Here is a 20,722-nt window from a genome sequence, read left to right as displayed (position 1 = left end):
TTTCAAATTCTATGCTAATTAATTAGCATATGAATTAATTTGGAATTTACTTGGAGAGAAAGATATCACGGAGTGGAATAAAATATCACGAAGTGGAATAAAATAATAAATCTCACTATTAAAAGAAGGAGTAGGCAATTTCTATGCTTCTCCCCAAAGGATTTGATTTTTAAATTCTAATTTAAATAGGATATGGCAAGATTTACCTAGATATGGCAGGATTTGCTAGGATTATTTGAATTAAATTTCACGGAGGGAATTAAACAAGGTATCAATTTAATTCACAAAATAATTTCCCCTCCTAATTAATAGGAGATTTTCGAAATCTCCTAGAAACAACCTGTGGTTCGACGAGACGAGAAATTTCGCAATATGGGTCTCAATACGCTGACCTTTCGAGATGAAGAATTAATTACGCTCACCTTTCGAAATATGGGTTTGAGGCATACGAATTTTTCGGAATAAGGGTTTTTCACCTTTTTATATTTATTCTCTCCATTTTTCTTATTATTTCCCTTCCAATAATTATAAATTGACTAAACTATCCTGTAACCCAATTGCTCAAAAATTTCAGTCTAGTCCCTCAAATTCTCACAACTCTAAAAACAATCTCCTCTCTCAAATTCTCATATTCACGTCTAAAAACAATCTTCTCTCTCAAATACTCACATTCACGCCGCCTCCGCCTCTACCTCCACCCTCCACTTCGCCACCGCCTCTTCACCGTCTATGCCTCCACCCTTCGCCACCTTCGCTTCCACTCTTCGCCGCACTTCGCCCTAGCTTGCTTCGTCAAATCGGTGTAGATGTATGAAATTTAATTGCTTTAAACTTACAGTGTTATGTTCTTGGAAAGGAGAAAACTCAATTTATTAACAAGTCACCGTTAAATTATTACAAAAAATCAATTGTTCTGTTAGTAAAAACCTATCCCATATCGGACATTTGAGGGAAGTTGGAAGGTGTATATAATTCCTGTCCAACCCCAATTAGTTTGAGGCCTTTTGGGAGTGACCCAAAAATAAATCCGTGCGGGCTTGACCCAAAGCGGACAATATCAAACTAATGTTTGCCGACGCCGACAATCCTGACAAGTGGTATCAGAGCCAGGTTGGCGTCGGGTCTGGTCCGATTTGCGAGACCCATGTTTGAGTGGGGCCGACGATCCGTCTGAGTCGGAGCCCATTATGTGTTTCGATGTGGTCTCGGTTTGAGGGGGAGGTTTGTTAGTACAAACTTATCCCACATCGTACATTTGAGGGAAGTTAGAAGGTGTATATAATTCCTGACCCCAATTAGTTTGAGGCCTTTTGGGAGTGACCTAAAAAAAATCTGTGTGGGCTTGACCCAAAGCGGATAATATCAAACTAATGTTTGCCGACGCTGACAATCCTGACAAGCTCTCATGATGGACTTGATCCTTGGCTAAACAGATAGCGCTCTGAATGTCACAAAACACAACAGCTTGCTCTTGATGTAGACCAAGATCACCAACCAGTCCTTTCAGCCATATTCCCTCTTTAGCAGCTTATGTCAACGCCATATACTCTGCTTCAGTCGTAGACAAAGTAACTGCGGCCTGCAAAGTTGCCTTCCAACTAATAACGGAACCACCAAGAGTGAAAACATAGCCAGTCATAGATCTTCTACCGTCAACATCTCCAGCATAATCAGAATCAGAATAACCAATCACAGAACAGTGAGTATCACTCCCATAAACGAGACCAACATCAGACGTACCTCTCAAGTAGCGGAAGATCCTCTTTACAGCATGCCAGTGCTCATTCCCATGCTGCCCCATGAACCTGCTAACAACACTAACAGCGTGTGCTATGTCTGGCCTAGTGCAGACCTTAGCATACATCAGACTCCCAATAGCATTCGAGTACAGAACTCGAGACATGTACTCCTCCTCAGCTTCAGATTTAGGTGCATGATCATATGACAGATGAATATTTATGGCACTCGGAGTATCAATAGCCTTTGATGTCGACATACCAAATCTTGACAAGATCTTCTCAATGTAGCTCTTCTGTGACAGAGAAAGCTTCTTCTTTTCTCTATTCCTAGATATCTCCATGCCTAGAATTTTATTTGCAGCACCCAAATCCTTCATATCAAACTCAGCACTGAGGTGAGCTTTCAATTTTTGAATTTCAGACTGACTTTGCAGCTATAAGCATATCATCCACATACAGAACAAGATAGACCATGGAACCATCATCAGCTTTGTTATGATATACACAACAATGATACGGACTCTTGCTGCTTTAGTCCATATAAGGACTTCTTCAGCTTGCAAACATAGTCTTCCTTGCCTGGAACCACAAATCCCTCTGGCTGAGTCATGTAGATATCCTCCTCAAGCAATCCGTGTAGGAAAGTCGTCTTCACATCTAGTTGCTCAAGCTCCAAATCATAATGTGCAACTATCGCAAGTAACACTCTGATGGAAGTGTGTCGAACCACTGGTGAGAATATCTCATTATAGTCAACCCCCTCCTTCTGTGTGAACCCTCTTGCAACTAGCCGAGCTTTGTATCTAACACCTCATCTGTTGTGGTCCCTTCCTTTTTTCTTGAATATCCATTTGCAAGTAACAATCTTCCTCCCCTTTGGCCGTTTGACCAGCTCCCAAGTCAGATTTTTCCATAGTGATTCCATCTCCTCTCCCATTGCAGTGAGCCATCTAGCACGCTCACTGCCCGAAACAACTTCCTTATATGTGGATGGTTCTGCAAACCTATCCCACATCAGACATTTGATGGAAGTTGGAAGGTGTATATAATTACTGTCCAACCCCAATTAGTTTGAGGCCTTTTGGGAGTGACCCAAAAACAAATCCGTGCGGGCTTGACCCAAAGCGGATAATATCAAACTAATATTGTCGACGCCGACAATCCTGACAAGTGGTATGAAAGTGCAGGTTTGTCTCGGTCAACGTGTGTAAATGCGGGGGTATATCCAACTGATCGGGATGAGATTCTCGACCTAGTTGAGTCGTTGGCACGATAACCGGAGCCTGGTATCAAACAAATTTCCTCAACCCACTTCTACTGATTAGTATAATGGAGGTAAGGGTCGAATCCCACAAGGATGGACACGTTCGGATAACTGTGGTGATATTCCTGGGTGTTTTTGGTTAGCTACCACGCTTTTAGGGGTGGGATTTACCTAGGCGAGAAATAAAGATGGTACTCTACTGGCTAGTAGGCATGAAAGTAACAGGCATGTGGCTGTGTTCGTGAAAATAGGGGACAAGGTATCTCAAGGGCATGTGAAAAGTAGACAGTTACTAAAAGAGGAAATTTAGACAACAAGGCATATCTGGTGGCTGCTTGGCTTTCTGATAGGTTTGGAAGGTACAACTGAAAAGTAGGAGACAAAAGCAAAAGTAACTAAAAAGTAAAAGTGGTCCAAGGCAAAAGTTGATTTTGACGTTTTCTTCTTCACCGAGTATTAACATAAATCATATAAACACAAACTCCATGACTAAACTCAGATTCATAACTTCAAACTCAAGATCCATTGATTAAAATGCTCAAACTTAAGATGAACGGCGGAACTGCAATTTACCTCTACTGACTAACATGCAAGGTGGTGATTACAATGCAGAACAAAAGACTCATGCACGAAAACTTAGACTGAAACATAACTACAACCTTAGATCAACAACTCCAGATAAGAAAACACTTAGAAATTAAAAGCAACGACTAGATCAAACTTTCCTAGGCAGAATAAAGCAAACTCGAACCAAAGCGACATGCGAAATAGAAACTTCATAACTTAAACGATTGGATCTTCACAAAGTACTTCAAAAGGCAACAACGATAAATGTTTGCAACAAATCCAACGACGAAAACAGGTAAAGATTAAACTAGAAAGCAAAATAACGATTGTTTTGCCACTCCGGGCGGTGATACTGCTATACTACTGCGACAAACTAGCTAGAACGGTAGAACGATGATTTCTCCGGCAGACTCTTGGACGTCAAGTGACCATAGCTGTGGCGAGGAACGAGAGATTGGATAATGCTGAAGGACTGATCTTCTAGAGAGAATTCTACTAAGTGTGTATGAGAACCGAGAGCTTGCGAACTCCGAACCGAACTCTTTCTCTCTCTCCAAGTGGCTCTTTTTATAGGGAGGCTTGCCCTTGTTTTTAGAGTAGACTTCCTTCACGATTTGACTTTTCTGCCCTTGTTAATGATCATCCCAAACCTATCCTTCTTCTCCATCTCGAGCCTTTTCTCTGGCGTGCATCCTGGTCAGTATTGCACCCTTTCTAGCGCTCTTTTCACTTGCGTCACCTGAATCGTCTCCTACTGACTTGGATCCTTTAATCCTGCACACTTAAGCAACTGTTTTGCAGATAATACATGCATTTCACGACATACTGATCAGTAACCAAGGCTTAGAATACGACTTATCATGGTATCAGAGCCAGGTTGGCGTCGGGTCTGGTCCGATTTGCGAGACCCATGTTTGAGTGGGGCCGACGATCCGTCTGAGTCGGAGCCCATTATGTGTTTCGATGTGATTTCGGTTTGAGGGGGAGATTTGTTAGTACAAACCTATCCCACATCGGACATTTGAGGGAAGTTGGAAGGTATGTATAATTCCTGACCAACCCCAATTAGTTTGATGCCTTTTGGGAGTGACCCAAAAACAAATCCGTGCGGGCTTGATCCAAAGTGGACAATATCAAACTAATACTGTCGACGCCGACAATCCTGACATGCTCATTAGAGTAATGCAATTTTTGTCGGTGGACGAACTGTAATGCATTTTTGAATTACAGCAAAAATCATATTATATGTTGGAAGAATATATTAGATTGATTTAGCCTTTATTCATACATATATCAAGGTATGAAGAATTAACTGTGTATAATTTGTAGCATGGGACAGTTATGTTATACTCACAATAATGTAAAAATAAAAATTCAGCCAAGTGATTTATAGCATGGAGGAGGAAAGCCTAAATCTAGAAGACGTATAACGAAAATATGTACGAGGAGGAAGTTGACTCCACGGAAGCTAATGGAGTGATAATGTATTTTGAGGAGCTATGTTTTCTAAGATCATGTTCATGGATGACCTATGCTTTTGTGGAAGTAGTAGAGTATTATTTTTGAGGAACTATGCTTTTGAAGATCACGTCTCATGGATGACTTATGCTTTTGTGGAACTATGATTTTGTGAAATTGGGCTATTGTGAAAGTATTTGTGGAAGTATGCTTCTGTGGAAGTATTTTGTGGAAAATTAGTATTCTAGTTGTTGCTTTGTGGAAGTAGTAGTGGATGATAATTTACATATACTCCCTCCGTCCATAAACGATAGATCACTTGTGCTATTTTGGGACGTCCACAAAAAATAGATCACTTTCTTAAAATGGAAAATTTATCTCTCATACTTTTCCCACTTTTTCTTCTCTCTCTCCTACTTTACTCACTTTTTCTCCCTATCTCTCTTACTTTACCTACTTTTTCTCCTCATCTCTCTTACTTTACCAATTCTACATTAAAACACGTGTCATACATAAAGTGATCTATTTTTTGTGGACGGAGGGAGTATTTTTTTTATGGATTAACTAACTAAATGAGGTTAAAGTGGGAGAAACAATCCTTGGCAAAAATACGAAAATGAGGTTAAATATAATTAAAGTATCAAATTTAATAATCATTGAATTCCTAATCGTTAAGCATGTTTCATAAATTCAAAAGGGAAAATAATTTGTGGTGTGAGAATATGAGATACCATATTGATTTTTAGGACATTCTTAGCGAGTAGTATGAAATTTTTGAGAAATTGAGTTAATGGGTAGTTTAGTCAATTTATAATTTTATTAGAACGGAAATAATAAGAAAAATGGAGAGAATAAATATATTCCGAAAAATTTGCATGCCTCGAACTCATATTTTGAAAGGTCAGCATAATTAATCCCTCATCTCGAAAGGTCAACGTATTGAGACTCATATTTCGAAATTTCTCTAATCGGGTTTGGATTTAATTTGGATAAACATCCCAAGCAATTAATTAAATCCAAGAAAATAGAATTCCTTTCAAATAAATAATAATGGTCGAAATTTCCAAAGAAGATGGGTAAGATAAATATTGATGAACCTATTTAATCTCACTCACCCTTAGGAAATTGAATTACCCCAATAGATTTCACCCGCACCAATTATTCCAACAGCCACGTCATCAAATCAACGAAATTGACTATTCAACAGTCACGTCACATATTCAACGATATTGACTATTCAACATCCACGTCACATATTCAACGGAATGGACTCGATCAACCCAAATCTCAACTCCAAATCAAATTTAGGTTACCAAATAAAATCATTTAATAATTTCACCCATCCTTTAATCTACAGAGTTCATGGCATTTAATTGAAAAAAAAAATTAAGATTCAAAAATTAGGGTGTTACGAAAACTCAACTACTTTGGGGACTTTGGTGTATAAATTTAAAATAGTAACTAGAGTGCATCAGTACAATCTATTTGTGGGCGTTCCTTTATAATGTATGCTCAAGTAAAGGTAGAGTACATTTATTCATAAATTAAAGCAGTACGTAGTAAAACTAGAGTGCATGTAAAAGAATCCACCACCTTACTCTCATTGCTCTATAAAATCACAACCTGCCTCCTAATCAATTATCAAACTCCTCTACCTTTCAATCTCTCTTCGATCCTAAAGACGAAATGTCATCATCTACAGTAGAGTCCGTGCCCAAGATGAACCTCCTCAAGATTTCCAAATTCCACCTCCATCAATCTGACAAACAAGAAGATGAAGCACCTCCACCTCCATTAATGATCACTCACGACGCTCCCATCGTTTCCCCTTACAACCAAAAGATCCGCCCTCTCCTCGACACCGTGGACACTCTCCGCCACCTCAAAATCATGCAGGAGGGCATCCAGCTCCCCACCATCGTCGTCGTCGGCGATCAGTCCTCCGGAAAGTCCAGCGTCCTCGAGTCCCTCGCCGGCATCTGCCTCCCCCGCGGCGACGGCATCTGCACAAGAGTACCTCTAATAATGAGCCTCTAATAACGAGCCCCAGCTCTCCATCGAATTCAACGGCAAAACCGTATTAACTGATGAAGAAAACATCGTCAACGAGATCAACTTCGCTACTCAGGAGATTGCCGGGCAAGGGAAGGGCATCTCCAACTCTCCCTTGACTCTCGTCGTCAAGAAGAAAGGCGTCCCCGATCTCACCATGATCGATCTCCCCGGGATTACTAGGGTTCCCGTGAAAGGCCAGCCGGAGGATATCTCCGAACAGATCCAAGACATAATAATGAAGTACATAACGCCGGATGAGAGCATAATTCTGAATGTACTCTCAGCCGGCGTCGATTTCCCGACGTGCGAATCGATCAAGATGTCGCAGAGAGTGGACAAAACAGGCAGAGGACTCTGGCCGTCGTGACAAAGTCTGATAAGTCGCCGGAGGGGCTGCTGGAGAAGATCACAGCAGACGACGTGAACATCGGCCTCGGATACGTCTGCGTCATCAACCGCATTGGCGATGAGACGTACGAAGAGGCCCGGGCTAAAGAGGAGAGGCTGTTCGAGACGAATCCCCTGCTTGCGAGGATCGACAAGTCCATCGTTGGGATTCCTGCTTTGGCAGAGAGGCTGACGATGATTCAGGCCAGCATTATCGTGAAAAGCTTGCCGGAGATCGTCCGAAAAATCAACGAGAAGCTCTCAGCCAATGTGGAGGAGCTGAATAAAATGCCTAAGCATTTGAGCTCAATTACGGATGCGATGACTGGATTCATGAACATCCTTGACTCTGCCAGGGATTCATTGAGGAAGATCTTGTTGCAGGGTGAGTATGATGAGAATCTCGATGTTGGTAAGCATGACACTAGTAAACTCCCGGAAATGCTCAACAAATTCTCCAATGAGCTGAGGTCTACGAAATCCGACCCCAACGGAAAATTTTTGGCGGATGAAATGAAGGCTTTAGAGGAGAGCCGTTCAGTGGGGCTTCCCAATTTTATCCCCAAATCCGCGTTCCGCAGTCTGCTGGGGAAGAAGATGAAGGAGATATCAGTGGCACCGTTTGAGTGTGCGGAGAAGATATGGAGTTACATAGAGACGGTGGTGATCTCCGTCCTGCTGCAGCACTGCGACTACTACCCGCAGATCGTCCCCTGCGCCAGGCGAGCCGCGAAGAATCTGATAGCCAGGAAGAAGCAGCACTCTGTGGAGTGGATAAGCGACTTTTTGGAGATGGAGAAGCTCACGGACTACACGTGCAATCCTGAATACAGCACTAACTGGAACAAGCTAATGTCGGAGCAGGGCGGTTTCATGTCAGCGGTTCGCTCTAGATCTTCATCGACAGCAGTGAGCAAATTCGGAACAGTATACATATCTCACCTGTGGGGCCTTAACTCGGATGTGGTGCAGGCGGCGTATGATTTGAAAATGAAGATGGCGGCGTATTGGGATGTGGTGAAGGGGAGAATGGTGGATAACTTGGTGCTGCATTTGCTCTGCAGCATTCAGAAGGTGGTGAACAAGGAGATGCAAAAGGAGATAATAAATGAGGTGATGGGGCCACAGGGGAATGGGCTGGAGAAGATGCTGGAGGAGTTGCCGGCGCTGTCCAAGAAGAGGAAGAAGCTGCACAGCAGCATCACATTGCTCAAGCAGTCAAACGATATCGTTGCTGGTATTATGGATAAGATATCTGGCAATTTATGAACCCCAATCTCAGCTTTTCTAATAATGGGATACTATATATATGTTTTCCCTATCTAATAACTATGTCATCTCAATCGTTAGTTTCAAAATAAAATTTGCGATCTTATCTCCTTTTTTCACCTCAATTTTTTTATTTATATGGAGTACATTATAAGTGATAAAAGCTGTTTTAGGTGCATTGATCTTCAACTAATTTGAAATGTATTTACGTAAAAAAACGAGATATTTAAGCCTTTTTAATAAATACACACATACGCTCGAAAGCCTCAAATAAATATTTATAAATTAAAATTGGATTAGTGGAATTTGTTAATATTGGTAAGATCCAACTAAATTATGGTATTTGAAAATTCAAAAATGTTTTGGAGACCTAACGTCTAAGACATAATAAGGTTAAAGTAGTAATTGTACATTATATTATTATTTGTATTTAAAATGATGTTATGTTTATATACTTTATTACCCTTACATTAAATTATTCATTAATATACTTAATTAAGGACATTGCTCTAATTATGTGTATTCAATTATTTTGTTAGCATACGACCTTTATTATATTTATGATTGACAATATTTTTTTTAATCTCATCTTTCTTTCATTTATTTAAAGTCACGTACTCAAAGTTTTAAAATAGTGTAATTCCATCTATATATTTAGTGTTCATTTATCGATCTAATAAAGTAAGATATATTTATCAGCAAATAATTTATAATGGATTTCTTATCAAATTAGTTTTTATAATTTTAATTTAAATAAATTACTAAGTCTACATAATTAATATTTGTTCTTTCCAAAATTTAATCTCTATATACAGTGGCGGACGCAGAAATATTTATCGATAGGGGCTGGAATTTCTAAATTTTATTTTAGAGTATACATTTGAGTAATGTAGATAATTTGTAGGGGCTTTTAACTATAATTTACACCAAATTTGAATAAATTTTAAAAACAATTAATAGAAAAAAGTAAAAAAAAATATTCATTGAGAGCTTAAGCCCCTCCCCAACTATACTTGGGTCCGCCCATGTCTATATATCCTTAATTTCTGAAACGTTACAATTGAACCTCGATAAAAATAAAATCATATGTTCTAAACTCGTCAAATTTCTTTTATAAAATAGTACTATTAGGCTTCTTGGCTCCACTTCACTAACGTAATTGTTAACGGAGGACCAATTGTGATTCGATTTGAAATGTACAAGACCAAAAAATTCAAAAGATAAAGTTTAGAACCAAAATCATAAAATGGGCATATATTCAGGGCCAATTTTAGTCTTTACTCTATATAATATTACTATTAAGTTTAGTAATATTATATAGAGTAATATTACTAATTTAAGTTTAGTAATATTATTATCACCATAATGTTCAATTTCAAAGTCATACATAATATAAAATTAAAATAGTTACTTATTTTATAGCACAATTAAGAAAACAAGTCATATTCTGTAAAACTAACAATATTATAATCACAAAATAAACAATAAAATACAAAATACGGAGTTATCTAATATAAAAATTAAAATACAAACTAACTAATGATATATAAAAAGTATAAAAACTAGAAAGAAAATCAAACTTATACAAAGCACATTGCGAATATAATTAAGATATAAAAATAATATAGTAATAAAATATACTAGCTTCCTAATACTACTACTTAGAAAAATATAAAAATCTGCCTAATATTTGTAAAAATAAAGTCTAATCTAATGCATTAACGAAAACAATATTACAATTTAGCTAAAATCAATACAGATATATATCTAATTTGATTTGGCATGTATAATCCAATTAGAGTATATTAGTCTATATTTGAATTAATCTTATGTCAAAGACACATAGGGGTCTAAATCATTACTCTTTAAAATTTTAGTAAAAATAGTTTAGCCGGAAAGCATTCTTAAATCACACAATAATCAATAAAAATAAGTAATCCTAATGCATTGAGTGTAAAATCACTATTAGTATGCATTCGCAGAATCAATCATGGAATTTAGTAAGAACTATTAGTCGAGTTCTAGCTAACCACTAATAAGAGTATAATTTAGCTAGTACTCTTGATGTGATAAATGTATAATACCATCTTGTAGCTTTTAATTAGTAAAAACCACCATTTTGTAGCTTTGAAATAATCGGAAAAAATTCGTATCTCTTACATTGTGGTTTCGTCGATCAGCTTTCACGACTCTTTTCTTTTTTTTTTTTCTTTTTTTTTTTTTTTTTTGTTTATTTGGTAGCTTATTTGCCACATCAAAATCTAAATACAATGGATTACTCCGTTTAGAACATATTCAAGGGGAGAGGTAAATGGACATGGGGACTCTTATAACTTATAAGTACTATATTTACCTTTTTTCATGAAAATTATTGAAAAAGGCATTTGAGAAAATATTATATATTTTTCCCATTTTGGAGATGTATTTTTACCTCTCCTCTCCATCAATGGAGAGGTAAAATCTTATAACTAATCTTATTTTCATGAACACTCTTTCTCCAAGGGAAAAGGTATTTGACAAGTTATTATACCTTTATGTTTTGGAATGCATTTTATACTGTTATTTTAGTTTAGAAAATAAATTTTCTTTTATATACCTTTTCTTTTTAAAATGTGTAATTTTTAAAATAGTATAAATAGCAGATATACCTCTTTTATTTACTTTTCTTCTTTGAAGATTAGTTAAATTACTTTACCCCTCCTTGTTGGAGATCCCCAACAATTTTAGTTCTACATATAGTATATTATGTATCTATGAATTTATTTATTCTAATTTTAGTGTACAAAGATTATCTAGGAATAGTTTATAGAATAATTTGATTCAAAGGTCCGAGTTTGATTCCTAAAGCTATTCGATAGTACTACTAGTTTCTATCTTTTCGTCTTTGTATATAATTTTTTTTCCTTGTGTTATGTGAATTAATCCCAATTTAAAATTCTTAAGTCCACCACTGTCCATGTAGATTAAGTTTGAAATATAGTGCAAATATTTTAAATTCTTACGTCCACTACTGCCCCCACGTATATTAACTCTAGAATATAGTGCAGTAGTTTTGGTTAAATTGTTTAAACATGTGTTCTAAATTACAAATAATAGAGTAGTTCTTTTCTTTTCACAAATATTATGTTTGCATAGTCCAAAAGAATAAGGTAGGCATGTTGAAGAAATTGTTGGTGCCAATTTATTTAGCTGCAATAAATGTGATTCTTCTCATATTCTTCACAAGCTTTGTGGTTATATAAGGTAATTATGATATCGCTGCATAGCCAACAAGATATCAATCACGAAGATTGATTCTATTTCTCGACATATGGTGAACAAGATATCTCAACTACATGATCCACGGACAATTCATGCTAATTGATGCGCAAAAAATATGTAATTGATTTATTCCTTGTAAAGCACATAATTTTCCGTATAAAAGGAGACAATTTAAACCCCTTAAATAATTTAATATATACAATAAAATTATCTTAACCAATCTCTATCTATAATTACTTCACTATCAATTATCTATATCTCCTCTCTGTTACCATCCTATATGGTATCAGGGGAATGGATCCCCTGCAGTGGGGAATTCCACAGCACCTCATGCTGTGCATGAAACGCAGGCATCAATTCATCAAACGACAAGTAATAAGTTGGCCAAATTGCATTTTATTTCGTTAGATTTCATATTTGACTTTTACACATTGTTAATTAATATTTTTATATGATTATTTTGTCATGATTAATACACAATTTAGTGATACTAGTATATATTGAATTTTTAATATATGTTTTATTAATCATCATTTTTAAGTCATTTAATAATTGAATTTATTGAATTAATATTAAATAACAATAAAAGTATAGTAAATGAATAAAATGCAATTTGGCCAACTTATTGCCTGTCGTTTGATGAATTGATGCTTGCGTTTCATGCACAGCATGAGGTGCTGTGGAATTCTCCACTGCAGGGGATCCATTCCCATGGTATCAGAGCAAGAATTGTCAGTTTCCTAAGCTCAGAAAAATCTAACATTGCTTAATACTTTCTGACCCTTTGATTGAAGAATTACAATATCCATCTCTACAAAATTAACATCAATAATATTAGATCCAAATGTTACTTTAGCTAATTAAGTATGTTTAAGTAAATACACAATAATGCAATCTTTTTTATTTTTGTTATAGCATATACACAAAATACTACTAATAATAGTATTATATGTAGTTTTTTTCTTAATATTTTAATCACAAATAAATTAATTTTTAATCTATTAAAATAATATTATAAATAATTTTAAAAGTTTAATATGTTTACTTGTACTTTAAAGTAATTCAGTCTTGTACATAATATTACTTATAGTAGTATACTTTCAAAAATGTAATGCCTATTTTTGACTTATTATCTAATTATATGCATGTAAGCATATTGTATTTTTATATTTTCTCCGTCCAATAAAATATAGATTTGGAGGATAATAGGAGTTTTAATGCGAAATTAGTGGAGTAAGAGAGAGATAAAGTGGAAGGCTAATAAAAGTTGCTAGTAGAGAATGAGGTCAACCTCATAAAAAGAGAGAAAAAACTAACCAAATATAGAATGAGACTATTTTTGTGGGACAAACCAAATAGAAAATCGTAGACTATTTTTATAGGACATAGGGTGTATAAATTAAAACTAAAAAATAATACTCTCTCCATCCGAAAAAGTATGAACATTTCGTTACACACGTATTTTAATGTATAATTAGTAAAGTGCGAGATAGATAAAAAGAAAAAGTTAGATAAAGCATGCCCTAAAGGAGTTCAGTGGTAAAATGAAAAAAAATACTCTCTCCGTCACACTTTAGGAGTCCCGGTTGAGTTCGGCACGGGTATTAAGAAATGTAAAGGAAAGTTGGTGAAAAAAGATAGTGGAATGTGGGTCCTATTTTTTTATATTAGTTTTATAATAAAATGTGAGTGGAAAAAGATTAGTGGAATGTGGGGCCTAATACCATTTAAGGAATATTTCAACTGGGACTCCTAAGGTGGGACACCTAAAAATGGTAAACCGGGACCCCTAAAGTGGGACGGAGGGAGTAGTGGAGAAGGACCTGAAATGTGATTAACAATTTTTCAGAGATTTGTGGTGATATTTTTCAAGTTTATGGACTTAAAACGTGCAAACTCATTTTCCAAGGACTAATTTTGAAATTCACTAAAATAAAAGTTATATAGATAAAATTAAAATAAAAATAAAGAATAGCTTAGATAAATAACTACTCCATGTTGGGTTACAAACACATCCCACATCGGATGAGTGAGGGAAGTTGGAAGGTGTATAAAATTCATGTGCAACCCAATTAATTTGAGGCCTTTTGGAAGTGACCCAAAAACAAATCCGTGCGGGCTTGACCCAAAACGGACAATCTCAAACTAATGTTGCAGTAGACTGTCCTAACAAGTGGTATCAGAGCCCAAGCAGCTGTGGGTCAGGCCTGGATGAGCCCCGGTTAGGGTCGGCCCTGAAAGACTTAGGTTAGTGTCGGGCCCAGGATGACCTAGGGGCCAGGGCTAGAACGACCCAGGTTCGTGTCGACTGCGTTCCCGATGTGGTCTCGGTTTGAGGGGAGGTTTGTTGGGTTACAAACCCATCCCACATCGGATGAGTGAGGGAAGTTGGAAGGTGTATATAACTCCTGTCCAACCCCAATTAGTTTGAGGTATTTAAGGAGTGACCTAAAAACAAATTCGTGCGGACTTGACCCAAAGCAAACTATATCAAACTAATGTTGCAGTAGACTGTCCTAACACTCTCCCACTACCTAAAAAGTGTTTTAAATATTGGATCGGTTTGGCCGCAAACCGGTTGCTTCTCCGGTCCAGTTTGGCATCTAAAACCGTTAGATAATTGAGAATCAGTGAAATCGGGCGGTTCGACTGAAAACTGCTAATCGATTCGACCGTTTCAACATTCAAGCACTATTTAAAAAAAATATTCTCACACTTTCAGGATCTAATTGCGACTCTCTCCTTCTCCGATGCCTCCATGACCCTAGCCCCTCCTACTGTGGCACTTCCATGGCACGGCCCCTTCTTACTCCACTGCAATCAGAGTCACTACTGATATTTGGCCTAAGAATGAGATCCAATAAAGGAAGTAGAAATTTCAATAAACCGGTACTTAAATAATAATAATATAAATATATAATGAATTTCATATTGAATATTAGTATAATTTTATATGGTATTGTAGTCATTTTAATCATAATTTTTAATCAAATTTTGATTAGTCGAATAACGTTTGAAATTAAATTATTAAACTACAAAATTTTAATTTATTATTAATTATCTCATTCATGCATAAAATATTGTCTTCTAATATCAAATCTTATAATATTAATTACAATTTGAAAAGATTTGACAATTTAAATGACTATTAAGACTTTTTATATTAATATAGATGCATACAAATTGTGATATCTTAGAAGTATATAAAATAAATAATTAAAATATCATATTCAAATAAAAACTTATTAATAAAACAAAAATGCAAGAAATTAGCACACAATATTTTTACAAATAAAAAGAGTACAAATTAATTAGTGGAGTAATGACTTACAAATTAAATAGTGGAGTACAAATTAATCTGATCAATTTTTTCAAAATTAATTTATACAAATAAATGACTTACTACCTTCCCATGCACGAGTCAGAGAATGAGGTGACTCCTGCCGGATGAATGATGAGAAAATCAGGTGACTCTTCATAATAATCATGCCTAGCCTATATCTATACGACTATTCATATTCTGAAATTGAGATAATCCATAGTTAGCTTTTTGCATGGTCAGTTAGTTGTAAGTTTACAAAATACGGTATTTTATGGGATAAATTTCTGCAACCCCATAATGAATCATGAATGACATTAGAATAAATATAGAAATTATAAATACTACTAATAATTTAATTATTTCAAAATATGAGCATTCAGAATAATTATACATAGAATATAATAAGGTATTTTTTCCAGTTTGCCATAGATTTTCGACATCTTGCCACTAATTGGACAAATTGAAGGATTTTCTCTTGCATCACTATCTAACTGATAAATTAAAAATAAACATAAAAATAAAAATAAATTGAATTGAATTTAGATTCTCCACTACCTAAAGTAATTACTCCTCCACTAGTCCACTACCTAATTAACCGCTTCCCACTTTTTCCATTAACTTGCTAATTACCACCCCACTAATCTGTCTCACTCAACGACGAAAAAGTAAAACCCTATAAAATGAAGAATTTCCTACTCTCAATTATACATAACACCGTGGACCATACACACAATACACTAGCCTTTCTCATGAAAAAAATGGGACGCAAAGGTGTTTTCAAAGCTAGTTTACTAGAGACAAAGTCTCAAAGCTCAAGCGAATTTCACCAGAGCCTCTCTCTGGTGAGCGTCTCTCAAGATGTCGTTGGATCATCTCCACCCACGGCCGCCCCTCTCGTGTCGTCCTACAACGACCGCATCCGGCCACTCCTCGACGCCGTGGACCGCCTCCGCCACCTGAAGATCATGCAGGAGGGCATCCAGCTCCCCACCATCGTCGTGGTCGGCGACCAGTCCTCCGGCAAGTCCAGCGTCCTCGAGTCCCTCGCCGGCATCCGCCTCCCCCGCGGCGACGGCATTTGCACCCGCGTCCCTCTAATCATGAGCCTCAAGAATCACACAAGCCCCGAGCCTCAGTTGTTTCTAGAATTCAACGGGAGAACCGTCCAGACAGATGAAGAAAATGTTGTGAATGTGATAAACTACGCTACTCAAGAGATAGCCGGACAAGGGAAGGGCATCTCCAACACTCCATTAACTCTCGTCGTCAAGAAGAAAGGCGTCCCCGATCTCACCATGATCGATCTCCCCGGGATTACAAGGGTCCCGGTGAAAGGCCAGCCGGAGGATATCTCCGAACAGATCTCCAGCATTATCATGAATTACATAACTCCGGAGGAGAGTATAATTCTGAATGTGCTGTCAGCCGGCGTCGATTTCCCTACTTGCGAGTCCATCAAGATGTCGCAGAGAGTGGATAAGACGGGGCAGAGGACGCTCGCCGTAGTAACAAAGGCTGATAAAAATGCGGAGGGGCTGCTGGAGAAGATCGTCGCCGACGATGTCAACATCGGCCTTGGATACGTCTGCGTCATCAACCGCGTCGGCGATGAGTCCTACGATGAGGCTCGGGCTAAGGAGGCGCGGCTGTTTGAGACGAATCCCATGCTTGCCAGGATTGACAAGTCAATTGTTGGAATTCCGGCTTTGGCTGCACGCCTGACTGCGATTCAGGCCAACATTATCGTGAAATGCTTGCCTGACATTGTTCGCAAAATCAACGAGAAGCTCTCTGCCAATGTGGAAGAGCTCAACAAAATGCCTAAGAATATGAGCTCTGTTGGTGAGGCGATGACGGCCTTCATGAACATTCTAGGGAGTGCGAGGGAATCTCTCAGGAAGATTCTGTTGCGGGGGGAGTTTGATGAGTACCCAACTGATGATGATATGCACGCTACTGCGAGATTAGCGGAGATGATGAACAAGTACTCGGAGGAGCTGCGGTCTGCAAAAACTGACGACGGGAATGAGAAGTTTCTTATTGATGAAATCAAAGTGTTGGAGGAGAGCCGGTCAGTGGGGCTGCCGAATTTCATCCCTAAATCGGCTTTCCGCAGTTTGTTGGCGAAGAAGGTGAAGGAGGTGTCGGGTACGCCGTTTGATTGTGCTGAGAGGATGTGGAGCTATGTGCAGAATGTAGTTATTGCAGTGCTGGTACAGCATTGCGATAACTACCCTCAGCTCATATCTTGCACGAGGCGGGCTGCGCAGAATCTGATATGGAGGAAGAAGGAGGTGTCGGAGGCGTACATAAGCGATTTGGTTGAGATGGAGAAGCTCTCAGATTACACGTGCAATGGGGAGTACACGGCCTCGTGGAACAAGCTGATGGCAGAGCAGGGCGGGTTCATGGAGAAGGTCCGGGGCAAGTGCACGGAGGCGAAGGTGAGCAGGTTTGGGGATGTTCATGTTGAGCATCTTTGGGATCAAAATGAGGATGAGGTGCGGGTGGCGTATGATCTGAAGATGAGGATGGTTTCGTATTGGGAGGTTGTGACGAGGCGGATGGTTGATAATCTGGTGCTGCACTTGCTGTTTAGTGTACAGAAGCTCGTGAACAAGGAGGTGGATAAGGAGATCATCGATGAAGTGATGGGGCCGCAAGGGAATGGGCTCGAGAGGATGCTGGAGGAGTCGCCGTCACTGTCGGAGAAGAGGAGCAAGTTGCATAGCAGCATTGCCTTGCTCAAGCAGAGTAAGGATATTGTTGCTACCATGATGGACAACATTTCTGCTTAACTTCACTAGCTTTGCTTATTTAGCCTCATTTCAGCTCCAAGTTTGTTTTGAATCATCCATGAATATGTTGTTACCTATGTCTCTTTTTATTTAGCAGTCACTTCTTTTCTCTCTTTTGTAGTCGTGGCTTTATATATGGAGTATGTTTTTTAGATATTTGAATCATTCACAATACTAAATTCATGGTTTTAGCTAAATTAAAATAGTGCAACACAAATAAAATTGAAAACTATCAGCATCTGATAAATATTCTGAATCCGAATTTACTGAAGGATGTGCCGTTTTGAATGTATGTGAGAGCTCTAATTTTTACAAGGAAAATGAATCTTCGGCCAATGCATCACTTGATTTTCTTTTATAAATACCTTGATAAAAAAAGTGGTTACAAAATTGTGAGAATATTGTATTAACAGTTTCTTACAAATACCCCAGCTAAAACTATAGAATTGAAGAAAAATATAACTAAAATTTGCTAATATACCATATACTAGTACTCTTTAGTGATAATTTCTAAAGATGTTATTTGGAGTTAATTTCATATAAAATTATCATATTCATAACAAATTAGTTATTACACTTGTTTCAAAACTAATACTCCTACTAAACTTATATTTTGTGTATCATTAAAGATTTTGACTTATTTTTATGCTTAATTTTATTCCATGTGGCACCTAATGTTGCACATGAATTTATCCAATTAAGATTACTCGATAAATTGATTGACACAGTATTTTTTTTATGACATGGAATAAGCTCAATTCAAAAACACTTTTTTTCTATTGCAATACTAGAAAATAATCAGCAACGAGAAAAATCGAAAACCAAACCGATATCCTCTCTCTTACAAGACCATTAAATTTGTTGAAATTTTTTTCAAATTTTCAAAGAAGAGAAATGCAATGAACTTCCAATTCCATCGAATTTGCATCCAAAAACTTGTATGCGAGTGTTACGAAAAATTTGGACAGTGTAAACTTCCATTTATATGTATCTTGAATGAGGTAATTTGTGTGACAATTATAGAAAGTTTGGGAAATAAACATAGGAGTACTGTATAAAGAAAACGAGAAAATTAATAGGTACTCAATTAGATTAGCACAAAAGTGCAGTAGCATTAGAGCATCCGCAATAGTCGGTAGGCCAGCCATAGGCCAGCCATTCTCTCCCCTGCCACGTCAGCAACACTAAAAAAACCACCTGCCACATCAGATTTAGGCCAGCCGCAATAAAAATAATTCAAAATATACTACATTTACGGAATTAAATTTACGACACATATATGGAAAAAATTCGTTAATTTTATTTAAATAAAAAAAGTACATTAACCAAAAATAAAAAAAAATTACATAATAAAATAAAATCCGGGCTTCCACACACGAGCCACCGCCCCACTCTACTCCTCACTAATTTATTAAAAAATACATTAACAAATGTTAGTATGCTTTGAATCCATTATAGTTTGCCGCTAGCCGAACGGGGGTCTCGCTGTGTGCCTATTTAAAAAATTACATAATTAAAAAAAAATTCATAAAAAAACATTTAAAAAATACATTATATATTTTTTCAAAAAAAAAAATTAAAAAAATTAAAAAATAGCGCTGGCCGATCGCTGGCATCGCCACAATGGCGGCCAGCGCATCGGCCAGCGCAACGCGATCGGCTAGCCCACGCCGAAATTTTGGCCGATTTCCCGCTAGCCTACTCCAATGATTCGGCTAGCCGATCGGCTAGCCACGTCAATCGGCTAGCCGATGGCTAGCCTACCATTGCGGATGCTCTTATACCAAGTTACCAACTGACATACCAAACACTCCAAACATAGTCCTAGGCCTAGCACAGGTAAGCCACATAGTTACTCCTAATAGATAATGCTCACACCGAGCATAACGGAAGCATACTAACATACCATACTACTAACACATTCCTAAATAAAGCCCACAATGAGCATAATTAGGGGAAAATACTAGGATACCATAATACGATCACAATTCATTACATCCAAATTAAATAAACCTAGTCAAGATCGATAGAACTCTTATCCACGATACCGGCAACAATGTCCTTGGCCTGCTTAAGCAATGTGATGCTGCTGTGCAGCTTCTTCCTCTTCTCCGACACCGCTGGCAGCTCCTCCAGCATCCTCTCCAGCCCATTCCCTTGTGGCCCCATCACCTCGTTTATGATCTCCTTCTGCATCTCCTTGTTCACCACCTTCTGAATGCTAAAGAGCAAGTGCAGCACCATGTTATCCACCATCCTTCCCTTCACCACATCCCAATACGCCGCCATCTTCATCTTCAGATCATACGCCGCCTGCACCACATCCGAGTTCACGTTCCACAGATGACCTACTTTAACTTCTCCGTATCTGCTCAAGGTAAAGGTCGCCGGTGAAGTTTTAGCGCGAACACTTGCCATGAAACCGCCCTGCTCCGACATTAGCTTGTTCCAGTTAGTGCTGTATTCAGGATTGCACGTGTAGTCCGTGAGCTTCTCCATCTCCAAAAAGTCGCTTATCCACTCCACAGAGTGCTGCTTCTTCCTGGCTATCAGATTCTTCGCGGCTCGCCTGGCGCAGGGGACGATCTGCGGGTAGTAGTCG

The 20,722-nt window shown here is 37.8% G+C and overlaps 1 protein-coding gene and 1 pseudogene across 1 annotated transcript; both read left to right on the top strand.

The window, feature by feature from the left end:
* The first annotated feature begins 6,714 nt into the window (after positions 1 to 6,714).
* On the top strand, positions 6,715 to 8,739 carry LOC125210230 (annotated as a pseudogene).
* A 7,341-nt stretch (positions 8,740 to 16,080) lies between these two features.
* LOC125210229 (dynamin-related protein 4C-like) lies at positions 16,081 to 18,144 on the top strand. The gene has a single exon (XM_048109797.1). The coding sequence runs from the start codon at positions 16,081 to 16,083 to the stop codon at positions 18,118 to 18,120; it is 2,040 nt and encodes a 679-aa protein (XP_047965754.1). The 3' UTR covers positions 18,121 to 18,144.
* The last annotated feature ends 2,578 nt before the right edge of the window (positions 18,145 to 20,722 follow it).

This window comes from Salvia hispanica, chromosome 3, assembly GCF_023119035.1.
Source record: "Salvia hispanica cultivar TCC Black 2014 chromosome 3, UniMelb_Shisp_WGS_1.0, whole genome shotgun sequence".
NCBI classification, from domain to species: Eukaryota; Viridiplantae; Streptophyta; class Magnoliopsida; order Lamiales; family Lamiaceae; genus Salvia; species Salvia hispanica.
The sequence above is the reverse complement of the archived record's forward strand: the minus strand, read 5'-3'. Positions and strand labels throughout refer to the sequence as shown.